The 17,639-nt window shown below is 48.3% G+C and overlaps 1 protein-coding gene and 2 long non-coding RNA genes across 9 annotated transcripts in view; 2 read left to right on the top strand and 1 right to left on the bottom strand.

The window, feature by feature from the left end:
* The window catches only part of LOC122531783 (probable nuclear hormone receptor HR3), a 72,816-nt gene that overhangs the window by 38,971 nt on the left and 16,206 nt on the right, over positions 1-17,639 (top strand). For 3 of the 7 annotated variants that reach the window (XR_006307395.1, XM_043659975.1, XM_043659974.1), the window contains exons 1-2: positions 14,467-14,824; positions 17,113-17,340. Coding sequence is in view for 6 of the 7 variants with exons in the window: in XM_043659975.1 (XP_043515910.1) it covers positions 14,665-14,824; positions 17,113-17,340 (388 nt within the window). In the remaining variant the exon portion in view is untranslated. Of the gene's footprint in view, positions 1-9,761; positions 9,848-14,466; positions 14,825-17,112; positions 17,341-17,639 lie in introns of those variants that run through there. The other 4 variants (XM_043659976.1, XM_043659979.1, XM_043659977.1 and 1 more) reach the window with 3 other exon arrangements.
* Positions 1-17,639, bottom strand: part of LOC122531785 — a 21,581-nt gene that overhangs the window by 764 nt on the left and 3,178 nt on the right. Inside the window, exon 2 of the long non-coding RNA XR_006307396.1 lies at positions 9,217-9,228. This is a non-coding gene — a long non-coding RNA (uncharacterized LOC122531785). The remainder of the gene's footprint in view (positions 1-9,216; positions 9,229-17,639) is intronic.
* On the top strand, positions 1,170-5,940 carry LOC122531786. Its single transcript, XR_006307397.1, has 3 exons — positions 1,170-2,268; positions 5,541-5,792; positions 5,866-5,940. It is a non-coding gene; the product is annotated as an uncharacterized LOC122531786 (long non-coding RNA).

Genomic DNA, 17,639 nt, shown 5'->3' with positions numbered 1-17,639 from the left:
AAAAAAAAAAAAAAAAAACAAAGAAAAAGAAACGAGAGAGGAAAGAAAGAAAGGAGAAAGGAGGGGAGAAGCGACTGAGGAAAGAAGGCTGAAGGATGGCCGGCCCTTCAGAGCCACTCGAAAAGCTAAAGTCCCCTCCGTGCCGTTTCCTTGGGGACGAAATGAACTTCATTACGGATATTCTTCAAACGGGATCCCCGGAAAAAGAAACGACAACGTTGAAAGGAATTAATTTCTTCGGTTGCAAGTTGCAACTGACTGGCTCTCTCTCTCTCTCTCTCTCTCTCTCGACAAACGGGACTCGTGTTTGGTGAACGCCGAGAGCGCACCGCATTAAAATCAATATGCCGTGACTTTAAATGACGGGCATTGAGTGCGAAGTGAAAAGCGACTGTACAACGTCAGACACGACCGAAAGAAAAAAAGAAGAGCGGTAGAAACCCGAAGATAATGTTGACTGATAAACGTGTCGTTAGTCTCGAGAGGTAAACGAAACTGACGATTAATAACTCGACCCGCGCCAGTTTCTATTTAACAATCATCGGACGCGGTCATTAATATTGTTAATCGATACGCGATACTGCGTTCGTGGCGGTGTTCAAGGTGCTGCGACTCCTTTCGACATTCTTTCGATACGTAGATGCGAGTACCGTGCAAACTGCACGCTATTGAAAGAAATACCTCGCGTACGCGAACCTTTTCTCTCTGCGAATCGCTGCAGTCAGATATAATAACGACTGGATAAAAGCGGCGGAACGACGCGCGGAGAAACGAGTTTTCTTATTTTATTAACGATACGTCCTAATTTTGTCTTCTCAATAGATCGATAACGTGTTGTAACGAAATGTTAATAATCGGAGCTTGAGAAAATCCTTTCCTTCGAGTTTTCATCCTTTTTCTCAAGTCTCTCCAGACGATCGTGGGAATTCGTTTCGCGTTGCATGTTATTTATCGTCGCTTTCTTTTTTTTAATAAGGTCGTTGATTTTTGATTCAGTGCTAAGTACGCGAAACGAGATATATACATGTATGTATATAAGCTCTTGTAGAAATATCGCGTCGATTCTTTCGACGGTAAAACAACATTGACACCCGGGCACGAGCAAAAAGGTAGTGGAATTCAGACGAGTGGTAGTCACGAGTGAGCAACGCTTCAGTGAGTCAGTTTCAAGTACAGACACGACGCCGTACGTGCCTTTTCATATTTCCGAGATCCTCTCTGACCCTCCAATTTCCCTCGAATCACGAGCACCACCGGCACCCGAATTTTTTAAAATTATCGCTGCACACGTCCTTCTCTCGTATGTTCATTCTCCTTCCTCTTCTTTTTCTCTTTTCTTACGTCGGATATCATCTAATTACGAAATTCATTATGTTTTTCTCGACTTATTTTCCCTCGAATAATCCTGACATTTTTTCATCTTCAACCTTTCTCTTTCCCCCATTTGCATAGAACGGAAGAGCCCGCGAATTAACGCTGCGCTCGAAATTGTTGCGAAGCGTATCCCCTAATTAATGGTATTTCTTTCGTTAACCGGCTGGTGAAGTCAGCCAGACGCAGCCAAACCCTCGTTTTATCAGCGTAACCTCCACGAACTCTGCCGAATCCTCTGCGACTCCTCCTCCCGTGCCTAACCTAAACTCTAAAGGACGCATATTCTAATTAACAAGCGACTTCCCACCCGTTCAATTTCCATCAAATTAACACCCATCATCATCGCCATCGCCGTCGTCGTCATCGTCGAACCCATCCAATTCTCGCGGGATACTCGACAGGGAGGGCAGGGTGTGCAAAGGAGAAGCGCATCGATAAATCGCAGATGGAGAGAAAGAGCGTGCGAGAGAGAAGAGAGAAGCAGTGTAAGAGAGGAAAAGGTGTGTGTGTGTGTGTGTGTGTGTGTGTGTGTGTGAATGCGAGAGTGAGAGAGCGAATGGCGCGAACAGCGCGCGAGTGGTGGCGAGTGCCGCGAGTAGCAGCGATGTGGGTCAACCGCGAGGCGACCGCGAGAGGCCCCGAGGGTCGCCGAGAATCGGCGAGAACGACCGAACGGCAATCACGTTGCGCGCATCTGGGTCACCGGCGTACTGGCGCATGCGCAGTTCCCTCCCTCGGTCGTTCACCGTTGACCAAGTTACTAACCTTCCGACACCCGGTCGCCAGTTAGCTTCTCGTATTGACCGCTGGAAAAACGTTGACTTTTCCCGCATGAGAAACCCGTCGGAGCTTTTCGTTGGCTCGAGCAGAAGCACAAGGGAAGCCGCGAGAACGGTGAGAAAGAAAGAAAGAGAGAGAGAAAGAGAAAGAGAGAGAGAGAGAGAGAGCGGTGGCTAGACGCCTGCAAAATGTCCTCGTCGAGGCACGGTACTCGAACGTTTGAATCTGCCGCGCGCAGATTCAACCCGGTAACAGACGTTAAACTGGCGATCGAATCGACGCGACGTGAGATATAGCACGGCTATTAGTTGTCGATTACACGGAATAAGCGTGGGCTCTTGGTGGGATACCGCGCGTACTATCCACGTTCGTAACACATATATATATATATATATACATATATATATCGAAGCGCGCTACATCGTAAGCAGATAACATCGTCTGCACGGACGGAAGAGCGCGGCCACGCGGTTCTTTTTCTTTTCAAAGCGTTCGAATGCACGCACCGGCGAGAAACTGCCGTGCAACGAAATACACGTAACGCGAAACACACGATCGATCCTCGCAGCCAAAACTGGAAAGTGCTGTGGGGGGCTGTTAACTCGAGATCTGCAGCAGTATCGACTGCTAAGAAGGGGGGTCTGGCCGACGCGCGTCACAGTTCTGCTGACGGATGAAAAAGTATCGAACGATTGGAAGTGCGGCGGAGAGACGCGAATCGCGTCGTTGGAGTCGAGCGGCGACGAGCCGAGATGCAAATCAGGCCCGTATATCCGCGACCGGTGCACCGACGTGCTCTCCACGTAGTACGTAGCATGCCCCGACGCGATAAATCCGTGCGTGTAACGGACCACAATTTAATCCGGCGATGCACGCGTCCGCAGCAGAGAGGAGCCCTACGTGCGACGAAAATACATAATGAACGGCCGCGCGAAACGGAAGACAATGTTCGACCGGTTGAATCGGTCGATGCGTTTCCGAGCTATTCGCGTCCGGCCCGGCCCAAATTCAAAAATCTTCGCCGAGCGATTTTGGCACCGGGTCGGCTACGTCCGATCGACCGTCCTGCTGTGCCGCCACGCCGCACCATGTCCATGCCGGCATCGCAGTGTCGCAAGCGTTGCCACATCTGAATTCGCTTAAGGAAACTGTAACGGTCATTCTTGTCTGCCGCGGAGACCATGCGGGACTCTTCGGCCTCGCAGTTGCCCCCCAAAGGGCCACGTTTGCATCTCTCGTTCTCCGTTACGTAATCCGTGAGATCGGTCATTCTCGCCGATCGCTATTGGTTGCGTTTCGTTAACATTTTGTCCCGTGGAACGTTTGTCACGAAGCGTGCTGGCTGTGCATGTAGGCGCGACACGGCGGATCGAAACGATCCGAGGCGCGAGTCGTCCCGATGAAATTCGCCGCCTCGCGCAAAATTGTGACACACCGATCGAGTGTCACACTCGGCTTTCTTACTCCCGAAGATCATCGCGCTATATTTCGTCTCGCGTATATTTAGGCGAGAGCGTGTGCATGGGCGTCACCGATGAGAACTCGAATAATCCGCGCGCCGGTTATTCGGTTATCTCGCCGGAGAATGTTCGATTCCTATTCCAGGAAATTACAGCAAAACTAGTGGCCATGGTTCTCTATTATCTTATCAGTTTCGGACTTTTCTCGCTTCGTCGACTCGAACGAATATATTTCCCTCCGTTCGACGGCAAACGCTCTTCCGTCCTATCGAAAAATTTCGCCAGGTTCTTTTTTTTTTTTTTTTTTCCACCCCGTGAACGTTGCAGCAACGTCAAATATCGTATTGTCTCATCGTGCGAGATAACAAAAACGATAACGAAGGTTTTATCGGTAATCTCTGTAGAACCTGGACGACGCAGCAGAACGAGACGCGATCGTTTGTCAATCGCAATTGGCAACGCCTTGCCGCGCTGCGTAAAATGCGCTCGGTCGGGATCTGTTCGCGGGCGTTTCCGCGAATGTGTGGCGTGCAGCGACGACGCGCCGCCAACTCGTGGAAAGGAGGGAAATATTAAAAGCGCGCGGAGCGGCTGCACTCGTTCGTAAGAATCTACCTCCATGCTGATTATTCTATAGCCTGACCTACATTCATTCCGAGATTCACGCCACTCGGCGATTGCAGACGACAAACGCGCGAGCTCGCTTCAGCGGCTGCACGCAATGCCTGCTGTCTGTTACGCGGACAAAAAAGAGAGAGAGAGAGAGAGAGAGAGAGAGAGAGAGAGTTCAGGGAAAAGCAATAAAAGTGCAGAGAATATTCGGATAAACAGGAGTGCAGCCAACGAACGGAGACGATGACTCGACGCGTTTGAAGCGAGAGTGTACGAATGCTTTAACTCTGTCAGGGAAGCGCAGGTGCATCCTGGTACCGATCGGACCTGCCAACGATGAAACGATCGTGCTGCGTGCACACGATGCGCGAAAGTTTTACTGCGACACTCTTTAAAAGGTATCGAATCGAGTCACGAGTTATGTAATATTGCTGTTTTTTTTTTTTTTTTTTTTTTTTTTTGTTTTTTAGAGTAGCTCGAGCAAAATGTCGATTTTTCTTGCAACGATTGAAAGATATTTCAACCCTCAAGCGCGCTGATCTTTCACTAAAAACATCGTACTGCTCGACAAGGGGAAACTTTGTTACGCAGTGCCATGCAGCGCGATCGCGCTGTTCAGATTTCGTATCGAACAATGCCACACAGCGTATGGTCGCGATGCTCGACGCACTCTAATTCGATTATAACGCCGTATCGTCGTCGGTCATACTTCCTCTCTTAATTACTATCCCTTCAATTAAATCTAAACCACGTGCGTAAATGGCCAATTTTCATTTTATCGCGTTGTTTGGCATTTTTCGCAGTTGCATCGAAGAAGCGCTGTCGCAACTGTCCAACACGGTTTTTCAAACGATTGTAAAAACAGTCCGGCAGAATTTTGAGATTGTCACGAAACAGCGTACAAACAAATCGGCGTGTTGTTCGCTGGAAGCGATCGGTCCTCGAACGGAGTGTGTCGCAGAAGACAACGAGCGAATTAACGTTGTCACTCTGCCGTTTCCTCGCAACGATGTCAGACATCGTTTAGCAGGGCCGCGAGGGGACAACAAACTTCGCAGCGAGTTCCTAAGTGTCATGGAAATAAACATCAACTTCGTCCGAGTAATTTGCGCCAAGTCTCCGGGCTTAACGGAGTTACGAGCCGATCGAAAGCTGTTTCGACTCTCTCTCTCTCTCTCTCTCTCTCTCTCTCTCTCTCTCTCTTTCCCTCGTTGCGCTTCGCGTCGTCTCTTGTGGTGGAAACACGCCTTGCGATATACGTTTCCACGCCACGAACAGAGATTCTGATTCACCTGGTGTAAATTTACCCGACAGCTGATCGCCGCGGCGACGTAGCCGCGATTGGCTCTTCTCGCCGGCTCATCGTCCGCGATTTCGAGCTGGCCGCGGCCGATTTTTCGCCATCTACGGCGCAGCCTTCGACCTCGAGATGTACGTAAAGAGGCATCGAGCGAGAAACGGCGTTTCCCTCTTCTTTCTCTCCCGCCTTCTTTCTCCCCTCGTCGAGCCGACCACACCGAATTGGCGAGTAGCGGCGCGAAGGCAAAGGGAACGAAACTGAAACAGGTTTGCATTGTAAAGTAACTTTGGAGGTTCCTCTTACGTAACCTAGCGTCTCTCAACCGGAACCTTTCGACAGATCGGACTACGCCGAGATTTTCTGCCTCGTTTCATGGGGAACGATACGTGGAACGTGTTCTCGATGAGATTAGAGGTATTTGTACTATTACGAAAATTTATTTGTACAGTTTCATGTGCCGATCGATAAATGTCGAGGAAATTGAAATTAAATCAGTCCGAATCGCCGAATTACGTAACGATTGCCGCCGATCGTCGATTTAGATGGCTAAGAGGGAAAAGAAATGCAAGCGCGTGTCTCGCGACAGAGTCGCGTTCGTTTACAGTTAGAGAAACGAAAACTGGTCCTCGGGCATTGGGCGTCGGATGCGTGCACGCATGTCAGCTTTTCCCGCTTGTGCACATGCATACGTGCATTCTCGTGGCATGCACGGCTCGTTATCGACAAGAGGGCCGCTTATCGGCTCTGGTTATCGGGCCATTTCATCTTGTAAATTCCAAGCGTGGCAACGACGACGACGACATCGCTCAGTGCCCGCCGCCGGATCGAGGCGCTGGAACGGCGCAAAGAGACATATCGCCGGCGCGATTATTTATTTGCGAAACGTATTTATAGAGTATTACGCGGCGCAGGTTGGCAACCTCGTGCACGGTTATGCAATAAATGAGAGAAGGAGCGAAAGGGACACGGGTGAGAGGGAGGACGACCGAGGGAACGGCTTGAAGTGAGAGGAGGCGATGGCTCCTCGGGGCCGCGGGGGCAGAGACAATAATACGCCGCGGCGCAGCGAGAGGGGGTGGAAACGGTGGGAAAAAGAGAGACACCTCGCGATGAACGAGGATGGGAAACAAAGCCGCGGAGGGTGGGGATGTGAATCGCGATGGTAGGGAGCGCGGTGCGCGTGTCTGAGAGAAAGAACGAACCTCTGAAGGAGTTATTTGGCGATAAGGTAGGGGGTAAGAAAGAAACGTAGGACGGAAGGGTGAACGTGGGGACACGACGTGTGCGTGCAGGGAGGATTTAAGAGGGCACGTTGGAAGGGAAGAGGTAATAATTTGAAAATTCATGTTGGGACAGAGGGCCAAATGGGGGAGAAGTATTCGTGGGGCGAAACGTTGCTGGGAAAAACGTATGTATGTGTGTGTGTGCGTGTTCTGGCGAAGGGAAGAACGAGATTTCGTGGTGATAATTTTAATGCGGATATTCAGGAAGTTAAAAAAGCGCCGGTCCTTTCTACGGCGCATAAATCGTTGTTGTTCCGACGCGGATGACAGCGCGAAAGAGCAAAGTGGCAGATATTGTGTGTATCGATCATAGCCAGTCGCTTACGCTTAAGCTTCGAATCGGCGATTACGTTACAACAGATGGGATCGAGAATGAAAAATGCAATAGCGCGCGAAAAAGGACCGAGCGTTGAATCAAAGTACTTTCAATGGGTGGCAGCGGTACACGTTGCATTAAGTGCATTATGCTCGGCACAAAAATGAAAGTGACCTTGGCACAAATGCTTAAAGCGTACGCCGATCGTGGAATCGCATTAACACTGAATATAAATTAAAACCGATTGTTACGCATCGTGTAGCAATCCAGCGGTGGTGGTCGAGATGCAATAGTTCGATTGAAAAAACAATTACGAAATATAGGAATTCAAAATTTGTCTAGTATCGAACAAAAGTTATTTAAAACTCATAGTAATCACATTTTTGCTTTCATAGCGAATAAAATAGATATGTTAATAAATGATACGTAAAAGTAACATTCCTTTATTAACAGATATAGATATAGAGATATATAGATATATATATATATATATGAAAGTATAAAAGTGTCGAATAACATAAAATGTTGCTACGCTCGTTTCTTTAAAAATTGCTCGTAAAGTGCGGCTGGTATCAGGGAAGAATCTCTAAATCCATTATCCCCGTCCTCGAATCTTGCTAACCGTGTGATGGCCACAACGCGTCGCGCCACGACCACTCAATCAAAGTTGAAGTCGTAAACGGCTGGAGAGTAAAGGAAAAACCATCGTGGTTCTTTAATTAGTCGTGGCGGTCGTAGCGGCGGTAACGCCTCTCCCCTAACCCAAAGACAAACTTTCCGTGACGGCAGTTTCCCCGAGCATCGTCGAGGGAAACACGATACGCACGTGTATTTAGGAGCCGGTGTGCCCTTAACGAGCGGCGCTAATAATGTTAACATGCTGCGCGCCGCACGGAGCAAGATCGGAAAGCCCGCGTTGCGCGCTCGTGTCTCTCTTCGCGCGTTTCCGTGATCGCTCGGAGTTGCGCAGTCGACGATCTTGGCGTTATCTGGTTCGTCGGCGCAGCTCGGCCGCACTCGGTAGCGATCGTGTCGCTCCGGTGGTGGGGATGCTGTACGAAATGGTGGGGAGAGCAAAGGGTGAGGCACTCGGCCATCATCGGCGGAGGCGCGCACAGTTCAGTGACCCGACGTAGCGTCATTCGATGGCGGGGAAGTGCGGGGAGTTCTGACATATTGTGAGATGCCAACTCGCTAACGCCGGTCCCCGAAAAACACTTTTCTCTCTCTTTCTCTCTTTCTATCTCTTTCTCCTCCCCTTCTGACGTTCCTTCTCTTTTCCTCTCCTGTACCTTAACCCTCCCTCTCCCTTTTTCTGTTTCCGTCTTTTTTTATCACCATCTCCTTTCTCTCTTTCTCTGTCTCTCTCTCCCCCTCCCTCCCCCAATCTATCTGGCTTTACTTCTTCTATTCCTTTTTTTCCCTCGGTTACTCCCGCTCTTGTCCCTCTTTCCTACACTTTTTTTTCTATCTCTGTCGTTATATCTCTCTCTCCCCCCTACTTTTCTTTGTCCGCCTCCCTCCTCCACCCCCTGCGGGACACGGTCGTTTTTCCATCTTTGTCCGTTTCGTTATCTCCTTCCTTTGTTCGTCTCGTTTCTTCGTCAGTGACTCTCTCTGGTAGCCCGTATATCCCCGAAATATTCCAATGCGACAGTTGCACGGCGTTTCCACGAGTTTTCCCCGGTGGGCCCGATCAGGAAGCGTGGCCGCGCGACATCGTATAACAAACGCGTACGAACCGTGCGTCGGTTTCGCCGCTCGAATCGGCCGGTCGATCGGATCGTGGTGTCGGTGTACACGTTGGTGCGCGAGACTCCCGAAATTACCGCGGAGGAAGGAAACGTGGAGGCATCGTGGCTACGTGCGCGCGCCTGTGTACACGAGTACACGTGTGCGTGAGTGCGTGCGTGCGCGCCAGTGGTCCCGCTCGGCCGAGGAGAACGTTCGCCTCCGTCGTTCCTCCGCTCGCGTTACACCAGCATTTTCCTCGTTCGGCTCTCTTCCTTTCTTTCTTCGCACTCTCCGTTCTCCTTTCTCCCCTTTCTTCCCTTTCTCCGTGTCCCGTGACCGTTGCTCCAACAACAACACTCGGCTCGTCACCTCTGCACGAGTGCCCCGAGACGTGCCCCGGCACGCAGTGTTCCCTCGCCTCTCCAAATACCAACAGATCCGCGAAATTCCGCGAAATTCCGCGTGTACCGCGTGTTCTCGGCCTTTGCTCGAACGCCACGCCGGAAGCAGAGAGCGGCCACAGTGTGTCGTCGTCGATGTGTTACCGGGGCAAGAAGCTGGCCCCGCCGTTCCACGCCGCGTTCCGCGTGCGTGCCTGTTAAGTGCAGCCAACAAAGTGATCGTCGTAGCTGGAAAGGCTCCAGGTGGAAAACGCGCGATCCTCCTCCTCTCATCTGTGTACGATCATGTTGTGCGTTTCCCGTGGTGTGTGGCCACAGTGCGTGTACGTGAGTGCGTGAATACGCGCGTTCAGCCTTCAGCGTTCGTCTCTACGCGCGTCTCTCTTTTTCTACGTGTACACATATCGCGTTTTACGTGCGGCGCTTGCGCGGCTCCCATTCGCACGGTATGTGTGTATGCGCGCGTGTGTGCGTGTGAGTGTGTGTCGCTGTTGGTGAAAAAAACTATCGGGTTCGTTATTTTGCGAACGGGTTCGCGCTTCTTTGTACTTCGAGAATGATCAGGAACCGCTTTGCCGCTTGCTTAGGTGAGCTCCTTTTCGAGCGGAGTACGCTCGGCTCGACGCGTCCGTTTCACTGCCAACGACGGTGAACGGAGCCGAAAGATTGACAGAACTGTCGCGCGGCTAGGTAACACGAGGAAGAAAGTGCTCAATCGTCGGTATCAATCGACGTCACCGAACGATAGATATCGACTCGTCGATCACGCGCCGCGTTCTGCAACGATCGGATGTTACAACTTGGATCGGAGTTGGCCCCGCGCGCGCCGTTGCTCGTTCGCCAGCTCGCTCGCTCGTTTATTTCATTTCGTCGCGGCGCAAGTTTCTCTCGATTGGTATTCCAGGCCGCATCACCTAACCCAAAGCCACTTACGCGTTCTCAATTTCCACGCGGCGCTGTCGCGCCACAAGTTCACGTCCGTCCTCGTAATAGTCGGGAACCTTTGGCCACTTTCTACTCGATTCTATGCAAAACGAGAAACGAATTCCATTTCGCTGTAGAGAAGACGAGCGTAACGCACGTAAGAGACAAAGTGAAACATCGGACGTCGGGCTCTCGAGGCTCTCGAGGCTCGTCGTCGACGAATTTCTCTTTTCATCGATTCGATTCACAATCCGAAGAAAGCAAACGGCTTACGTAACGCTACGAATGCGCATCGTGCGTGGTCGCGGACGGCTAATTGCTCGGAGCAATCGTAAATAAGAGATCGTTGCAATACGACGTGAGTGACGTGTGCTACCACCATAACCGAGGAAGTTCGGCGCTCGTGCTCCGACTCGTCTTCGTTCTCCGTCGATCGTGTCGGTGGGATTTTGATCGCCCCGATCGCTATCTGTCGGCCGAATCGTACGCGAAGTTACGCAAAACTTTAACTCGGGATCGCTTGGCATTCTGGCTCGTTGGTGAATTAATCGTCGTTTCGAAACAACGAATGTTAAACTTGCATCGTTTCGATTTGGCGTACGGCAGGTTCTCTTTCGCAATTAGATTTCACGGGAAGCTGTAACACTGCTGTTTCAAACTGTCTGAAATTAGCCGGCGTTTAATATTTCCACCGATGATGGACGTCTTCGTACAGAAGACTGGAATTCATTTATTTCGATCGCGTCACTTTTTTCGTTTCCAACTCGCGTCTCGTAAAACTTTGATGGCTCGCCTGTTTCTCTGCTTCATGCTCTCGAACGCTCCGTAAGCATCTGACTTAAAAATAACGCACTTTATATTTATTTTTACACGTTACTAGTTATGCACACACTTTAACCTGTTTAATCTTTTAGATCCCGCGTTTCTCTCTCTCTCTCTCTCTCTCTCTCTCTCTCTTTCTTTCTCTCTTTCTCTGTCGCATTTACTTGCCTCCACGCTGCGATGCGACATTACCACGCCATTGTTCTGACATCAGACAGACTATTTATAGCAATTATACTTAATTTCTGGATCACGTTCGTTCAAGTTCAATTCATATTGTCAAACATTGCCTATTACCTGTGTTATCTGGTTCGATTTTTCACAAATGTGGAAATAGCGAGTAATGAGTGAAGTCAGTTGAAAATAAAGGTGCAGACGTATTAGTAGCGCGTTGCTCTGAAATCTTCGACCAGCTAGCGAAGAGAGTCCAGGCTTCAATTTCGTATTACGTTCCACGTGCGATAATCACTGTCATTTTGCCTCTTTCTGTTTACTCTTCTGTTTCGTGTTTCTCTTCTCTTATTTCCGTGTTCGTCCAATCCCTGTCTGAAAGAGCCATAAGTCAGCCTTACTCGAGGGAACTCGCGGAGCTACGTGATTAACTAGTTTCGACTTGGTCTTACATCTCGTAAGTAGTGATATCTTCTTCTCGCTGTTCAGCTCGATTTATTTATCCCAGTGCGCAGTATCATTCGAAGCACCGAAAGTACTGTGTTCCCTGGACATGGGTAATAGATAAGGAACAATGCTACATGGCTTAAACGACTTTGATTTCGAGAACTGAAAAAACTTAACTGGAGATGATTCTCTCTCGTTTGAACCGTTTCTACATCTTCTTTATCCCACGTTACCTTTTCTCTCTCTCTCTTTTTCTCTCTGTCTTTCGTAATTGGAATTGGAATTCCATTGGAATTCGTATACGAGCCTGCCCTCCTTAGTTGAGATATTCTACGTAGCATCTTTTTCGCTTTTTTAAAATGAATTGAAATATTCGATGGTACTCGTATTTTCTCTTTTATCTTTCGAGCAAAGTTATATTGTGCAGGCTCCTGCGAAATAAATTGGCGAAGAGGAACAGAAATAGTAAAAAGGAAATGTTGAATCTGCAGCTTTTTTTCAGTGTGAAATGGTGGAGGTATGGACTCCAGCTAAAGAGGAAGTCGGCGTTTGAATTTAATACAACATTCTTTTGTACGAAACCTGCACACTTCTCGACTTCGTTCATAGTTAGCCATTACGCAAATAACAGTTTCCTCTAGCAACACTAGATTCGCGTGATAACTTCAAAGGCCGAAGATTCCGTTTGTAAAACAGTATATCGTGCTCGATTTCGATAATTCCGCGAAAAAAAATCCGTGGAAGACGTGATCGATTCAATTCGCGAATATACATGTGCATATATATATATATATATATACACACAGGTCCGATCGTTTCAGGAATCTGGAAATGTCTGGACAAGTTCCAGCCACGCTGGGATCGAACTTGCCGAAATCGAACGTCAAGCGTCGAGCTCTGTTTCCGCGTTCTGGCAAACACAGAATACACCTCGCTTCCGTTGGCCGATTCCACCCGCGTATTTACCGTGATTCGTATGCACACGTATGGAACGTGTATGCATATCTAAAGGGGGGAGGGGGGGGGGCGAGGGTTGACAAGCACACACCGGCCGGACAAAGCTGTAACCACGGGCGGCACAAAGTAGCTTCGATTTCGGCAGTTCCGGGGTTATATACAGTAGGCGGTGTGTATGTGTATGTGTGTGTGTGTGTGTGTGTGTGTGTGTGTGCAGCTCTCCTCGAGGCAACGGCATGACGCACATCAAAGATGCGAGCGTGCCGGGTGACTGTACTCTGGGTTCATCGTTCTCGGTTATGTAATGTTCGACCGTATGGTGCAAGCGCCTCGACGCTACTCGTGGCGCTAGAGTTGTCGGACGAGAGAAGCACGATATACAGACACGGACGGGCCGCACCGAATCCTCCTCGCTCCAATACAGCAGCCTCTACCAACATACATACGTACGTTCCGTACAAACTGACACACGTAACTCGCGTACGCGTGTTCACCTACACGCATTTCTGCACGCATACGTGCATACACGTGCAGACGTAGATGCACATCCGTACGTACATTGCGCGCATTCATAGATACGCTCGTGCATATATATGCACACGTAGATAAATATACGTACACGCGCGCATCCATGGACAAATATATGCACACAGATACGTATGCACGTGCGCGCGCAATGTAGATACGCGTCGAGCATGTGAACGTCGTTCGTCTCTCCTCTCTCGGTTCGGAAGCCTCGCCGGTTCTCTTCTTCTTCCTGCTCTAGCACACCCTCTTTCCTCCGTCTCGCTTTAGCGCCCTCGCACCGCGCACGATATAGACGCGCGCGAGCTGAGAACGAAAATAGAGAGCAAACGGGAGCCGGCAACTGCAGCAGCCGCATTTCTACTCTTTCCCTCAGTTTCACTCGCGTCTCTGCATTTCTGGTTCTCTGCCCTGCCTACCGAGGCGCCTCCGATTTCATTTCCACGGTATTTCCCACGGCTTTTTTCCCACTCGCGTGTTTCAACTCTCTCGCGAGAAGGCAAGAAGAACGCACGCTTACGAGCAAGCTGCGCTGCTGGCCGGCCGGCCGGCCGGACTATTTCGATCGGCATCGCGCGGCGGATCGTCCGCTCTCGGACGAGAGGAGGAAAGGCCGAGCGTGTGCGGTGATCGATGAGAGGTTCACAAGCCCGAGAGCGGAATTTGTCGCGCGCATTCCACGCGCGATGGCGCGTCCGAAAGCGCGGCTCGTAAGCCGCGATTGATTTAGGGGTTGCTTCGCGCAGGGATCGGCGATGTATTCTTGGTCGAAATCCAGGTTAGAAGGCGTATAAATAGACCCAGCTGGAAATTGTTCTCCGTGAAACACCGAGTTCAGGCTCGAATTTTCAACCCTTCCATTGCCAACGCCAACGTCCCTTTACAGTTCGTCGTTGTCTCGCTCGCGTCTTGTCGTTCGACGAACGCGATAACTGCACGACTTTCGACAAGAAGCTTCGACAGAGCGAACGCAAAAGTCTGGAGAAGGATTCGTTTCGCGATATTTTGAGAGAAGTATATTCGAGTAGTTCATATTCTCTCGGCGATCGCGCTTGCGCTGCAGATCCATCGATCGTGCCAGAATCGGTTACGTGTGTTGGCACTAATTTTCTTCGACGGGCGAGATCCCTCCTTTGGACCCCTGTCGGAGAAAGATTCCTCGTTTCTCCGAGAGGGAGAAGTCCCATCACGCCCCTCCTTTGCAGGATATAGCGTGCAACGTGTTCGGAATAGGGGAGGTTATACACATGGCGTTCCGTTCGATGTACGATCTCACAATCGATGGGGAAACGACGCCTTCAAGTCTGTTCGATACTCCATGACCGAGTTGTGGAAGCCGAGTTCGTGATTGTTTTCCACGAAAGACTGCGGAAAAATTGCTGTGTGCTGTCGTTCGTGTGTCGGCTGGAACGACGACGACAATTATGTGATGTGAATGTGTAACGTTGTGAAGATGCATGGTGGAAATTCCGGGAAACGCCGCGTTGACTCTTGCTCTGCGTTGGTGCGCAAGGGCTGTTGGTGGATTTTAAATGAAACACCTTGGTGTGAGACGTAAATGGAGGGAAGTCTCTCAACGTTCGGTGGGCCAAGTTGGGGGGCGGACAGTACGAGCCCTCAGCCACCGGAAACGGCGAGAACCAGGGTACCGGTGCAAACACCCAGTCCAGAAAATAACATCCTCGACGATCGTAGGCTCCAAGTTAATTCTATACGAGGTACTCCAGCCTCTGATGGCGAATTTTTCAACGGTTTGAAAACTGTTTCAACGGTTCTACTCCAAATATTAAGAAACATACATGACATTAGAGTCGATTAGTAATAATATATACATATATATACATATATATATATATATATATATATATATAAACATACATGACATTAGAGTCGATTAGTAATGATATATATATATATATATATAAAACTTGATGTTTTTTTTGTATATATTCTTTGTATATATATACACAAAGAATTTAATATAAAAATTTAATCAGTATATATATACACACAGAATTTAATATAAAAATTTAATCATTAATGGGAAACGATGCTGAGACGTTTCGTTTAAAAAATTCACAAACAGAATTACCGACGTCTAGAGCATAAAATTTCCATCACAGAGTAAAAGAAAATCTTTATAATGCAATAGGGTACACAAGCCTTTAATCGTTCAAGTCTCCAAAAATACATTATTTCATATCTGTAATTTTGGTAGTTCCAGTGTTAAAACAGTTTCCGTTCGTTTCAAAACGATGAGGCAATACCTCTTTAATACGATTCTGTTATTTCAACGATCATATCTGAGAACAGACAACTGTGACACATGGGTATATTCTTTTCCCCTTATCGCGACTGTTTACACGACCGAGGGAACAGAATTTCAATTATGAATCTTTTCTCGACACGTTTTTCCTCGCGGATATTTTTTTTTTTTTTTTTTTTTTAGAGACGATTTTTAAGATTCTATGGGAACACATCCGATGGGACAAGCAGCTGCAATTTGCAGAGACACTTGTGGATGAAAGACGGTCTTTCTTGCCCGATCGTGCGAAGTGGCAGCGCTTCTTTTCTAGCTTTGGTTTTCTAACAGAAAACGCCGACCGCGTTTATCGTTCACGTTATCGCGGCACATTAAAGTGATACGAAATCTCTGCCGCGACTGCCTGGTAAATAGCTCGCAATGCGTCCGAACGGTTCGCCGCGGTTACGTCGCTAGATAGAATCCACCGTCTAGCACTCGTCGTCTCCCAATCGAAAGGTTATCCATAAATATACTATGCGAGAACGGCCAATGGTGTGATGAACTTCGACGGAGCCAGGAATAAAGTGGCGGCATATAAAACGCCGGACAATTCAGTTCTTCCTCTTTGATACTCGCTATCGGGGAACGATGGAAGAGCAAATAAACGCCTCGAGCTGAACGATTGGGTAACATTCTGGGTTTAAGTGGTGGACAATTGATTCGCGTGTAGACAGATATAAGTCCGTTGTTTCCTTAAAAATGAACATTGCATCGGGAAGCAAATGAGAAACGTCTCCCACAAAATTTTAAAGTCGTGCGACTGCAACTTCAAAGAACGTAGAATGTTTCACAGTCGATAATTATCTCTCGCAATCGTGACCTACTAAATTTGAATTCAACCTCTTGCGCTGGAATGATGTGCCACGCGCATCGAGAATTTATATTTTCTCTGTTTTAACTATATTTAAGTAAAACAAAATGGGCAAAACAAATAATAAATAAATTTATTACTTATCAATAGTTTCTATCCAGTGATATCGTATCGACGAGTTCAAAAAGAAAGCGATGAATTATTGTATACGGTTTGGTCACTCGTTATGGTCCGCAATCAGTTGCCAGCGCGCAAGTGGTTAAACTATATATTCGTGTTTCCTTAAAAATGAACATTGCGGAACTTTTCACCGAAAAACAAATAAAACATCTTCGATAAAATTTTAAATACGTCCGACTGAAAGTCGTTCGACTCCAACTCCAAAGAACGTGGAACGTTTCGCAATCGGTAATCATCTCTCACAACTGTGATCTACAAGTTTAAGTTTAAATTCAGCTGGTGAATATTCGTGTTTCTTTAAAAATGAACGAATTGCGATGTTACTTTTCATCGTGAAGCAAATAAACCATCTTGAAGTACATTCAACTGCAACAAAGAACATAGATATCAGCTCGAACGTTTCGCAATCGAGAAAATCATCTCTCGCAACTGTGACCCGCAAAATTCGAGTTTCGATTCACGGCAGTTGAAGATGAAAATACCGAAGAATTGCTTATCCGAAAATTAAAGTTTCGCTGGTAGATAATCTGAAATCGATATCTACCCAATAATCAATTTGCCAGATAAGAGAGCTCGATGCGACCGGTCTGTACGCGTACGTAACGATCGGAACGCGTTATCTTTTAATTTATTTTACCGGTCTGCGATCGATCGCGTGCGAACTAACTAACCACTAACTAACTTTTTCTTCATTTGTCTTTTGCTTGCAGCCCAGATCGAGATAATCCCGTGCAAGGTGTGCGGCGACAAGAGCAGCGGCGTTCATTATGGCGTGATCACCTGCGAGGGCTGCAAAGGCTTCTTCAGGCGGTCGCAGTCGTCGGTCGTCAACTATCAATGCCCGCGGAACAAGAATTGCGTGGTCGACCGTGTAAACAGAAACCGGTGCCAGTACTGTCGGTTGCAAAAGTGCCTACGCCTCGGCATGTCTAGAGATGGTAAGTGCATATCTCGTCGATTCGAAGCCTGTCGTTTTCCCGGAGAACCTTCAAGGTTGCCAGGCGCTCTGCTACTCGCGTTAGCTTAGCATCTCTAACGAGCAAACGTAACGACCGCCGCTTGGAAAACGATGCCTTTCTCTCTCTCTCTCTCTGAGACAATTTATCCGCGAACAACTTACCATTGATCAATGCGAACATTTGCTACGGAACTAATAAGAACTCGTATCGTTCGTTTCGAGACAACAGACAAAGGCAAAAACACGACGATTCGCTTTTTTTTTCTTTTTTTTTTTTTT

Source organism: Frieseomelitta varia, unplaced genomic scaffold, assembly GCF_011392965.1.
Source record: "Frieseomelitta varia isolate USP_RPSP 00005682 unplaced genomic scaffold, Fvar_1.2 scaffold_416, whole genome shotgun sequence".
NCBI lineage: Eukaryota > Metazoa > Arthropoda > Insecta > Hymenoptera > Apidae > Frieseomelitta > Frieseomelitta varia.
This window is presented reverse-complemented; position numbering and strand designations above follow the sequence as displayed.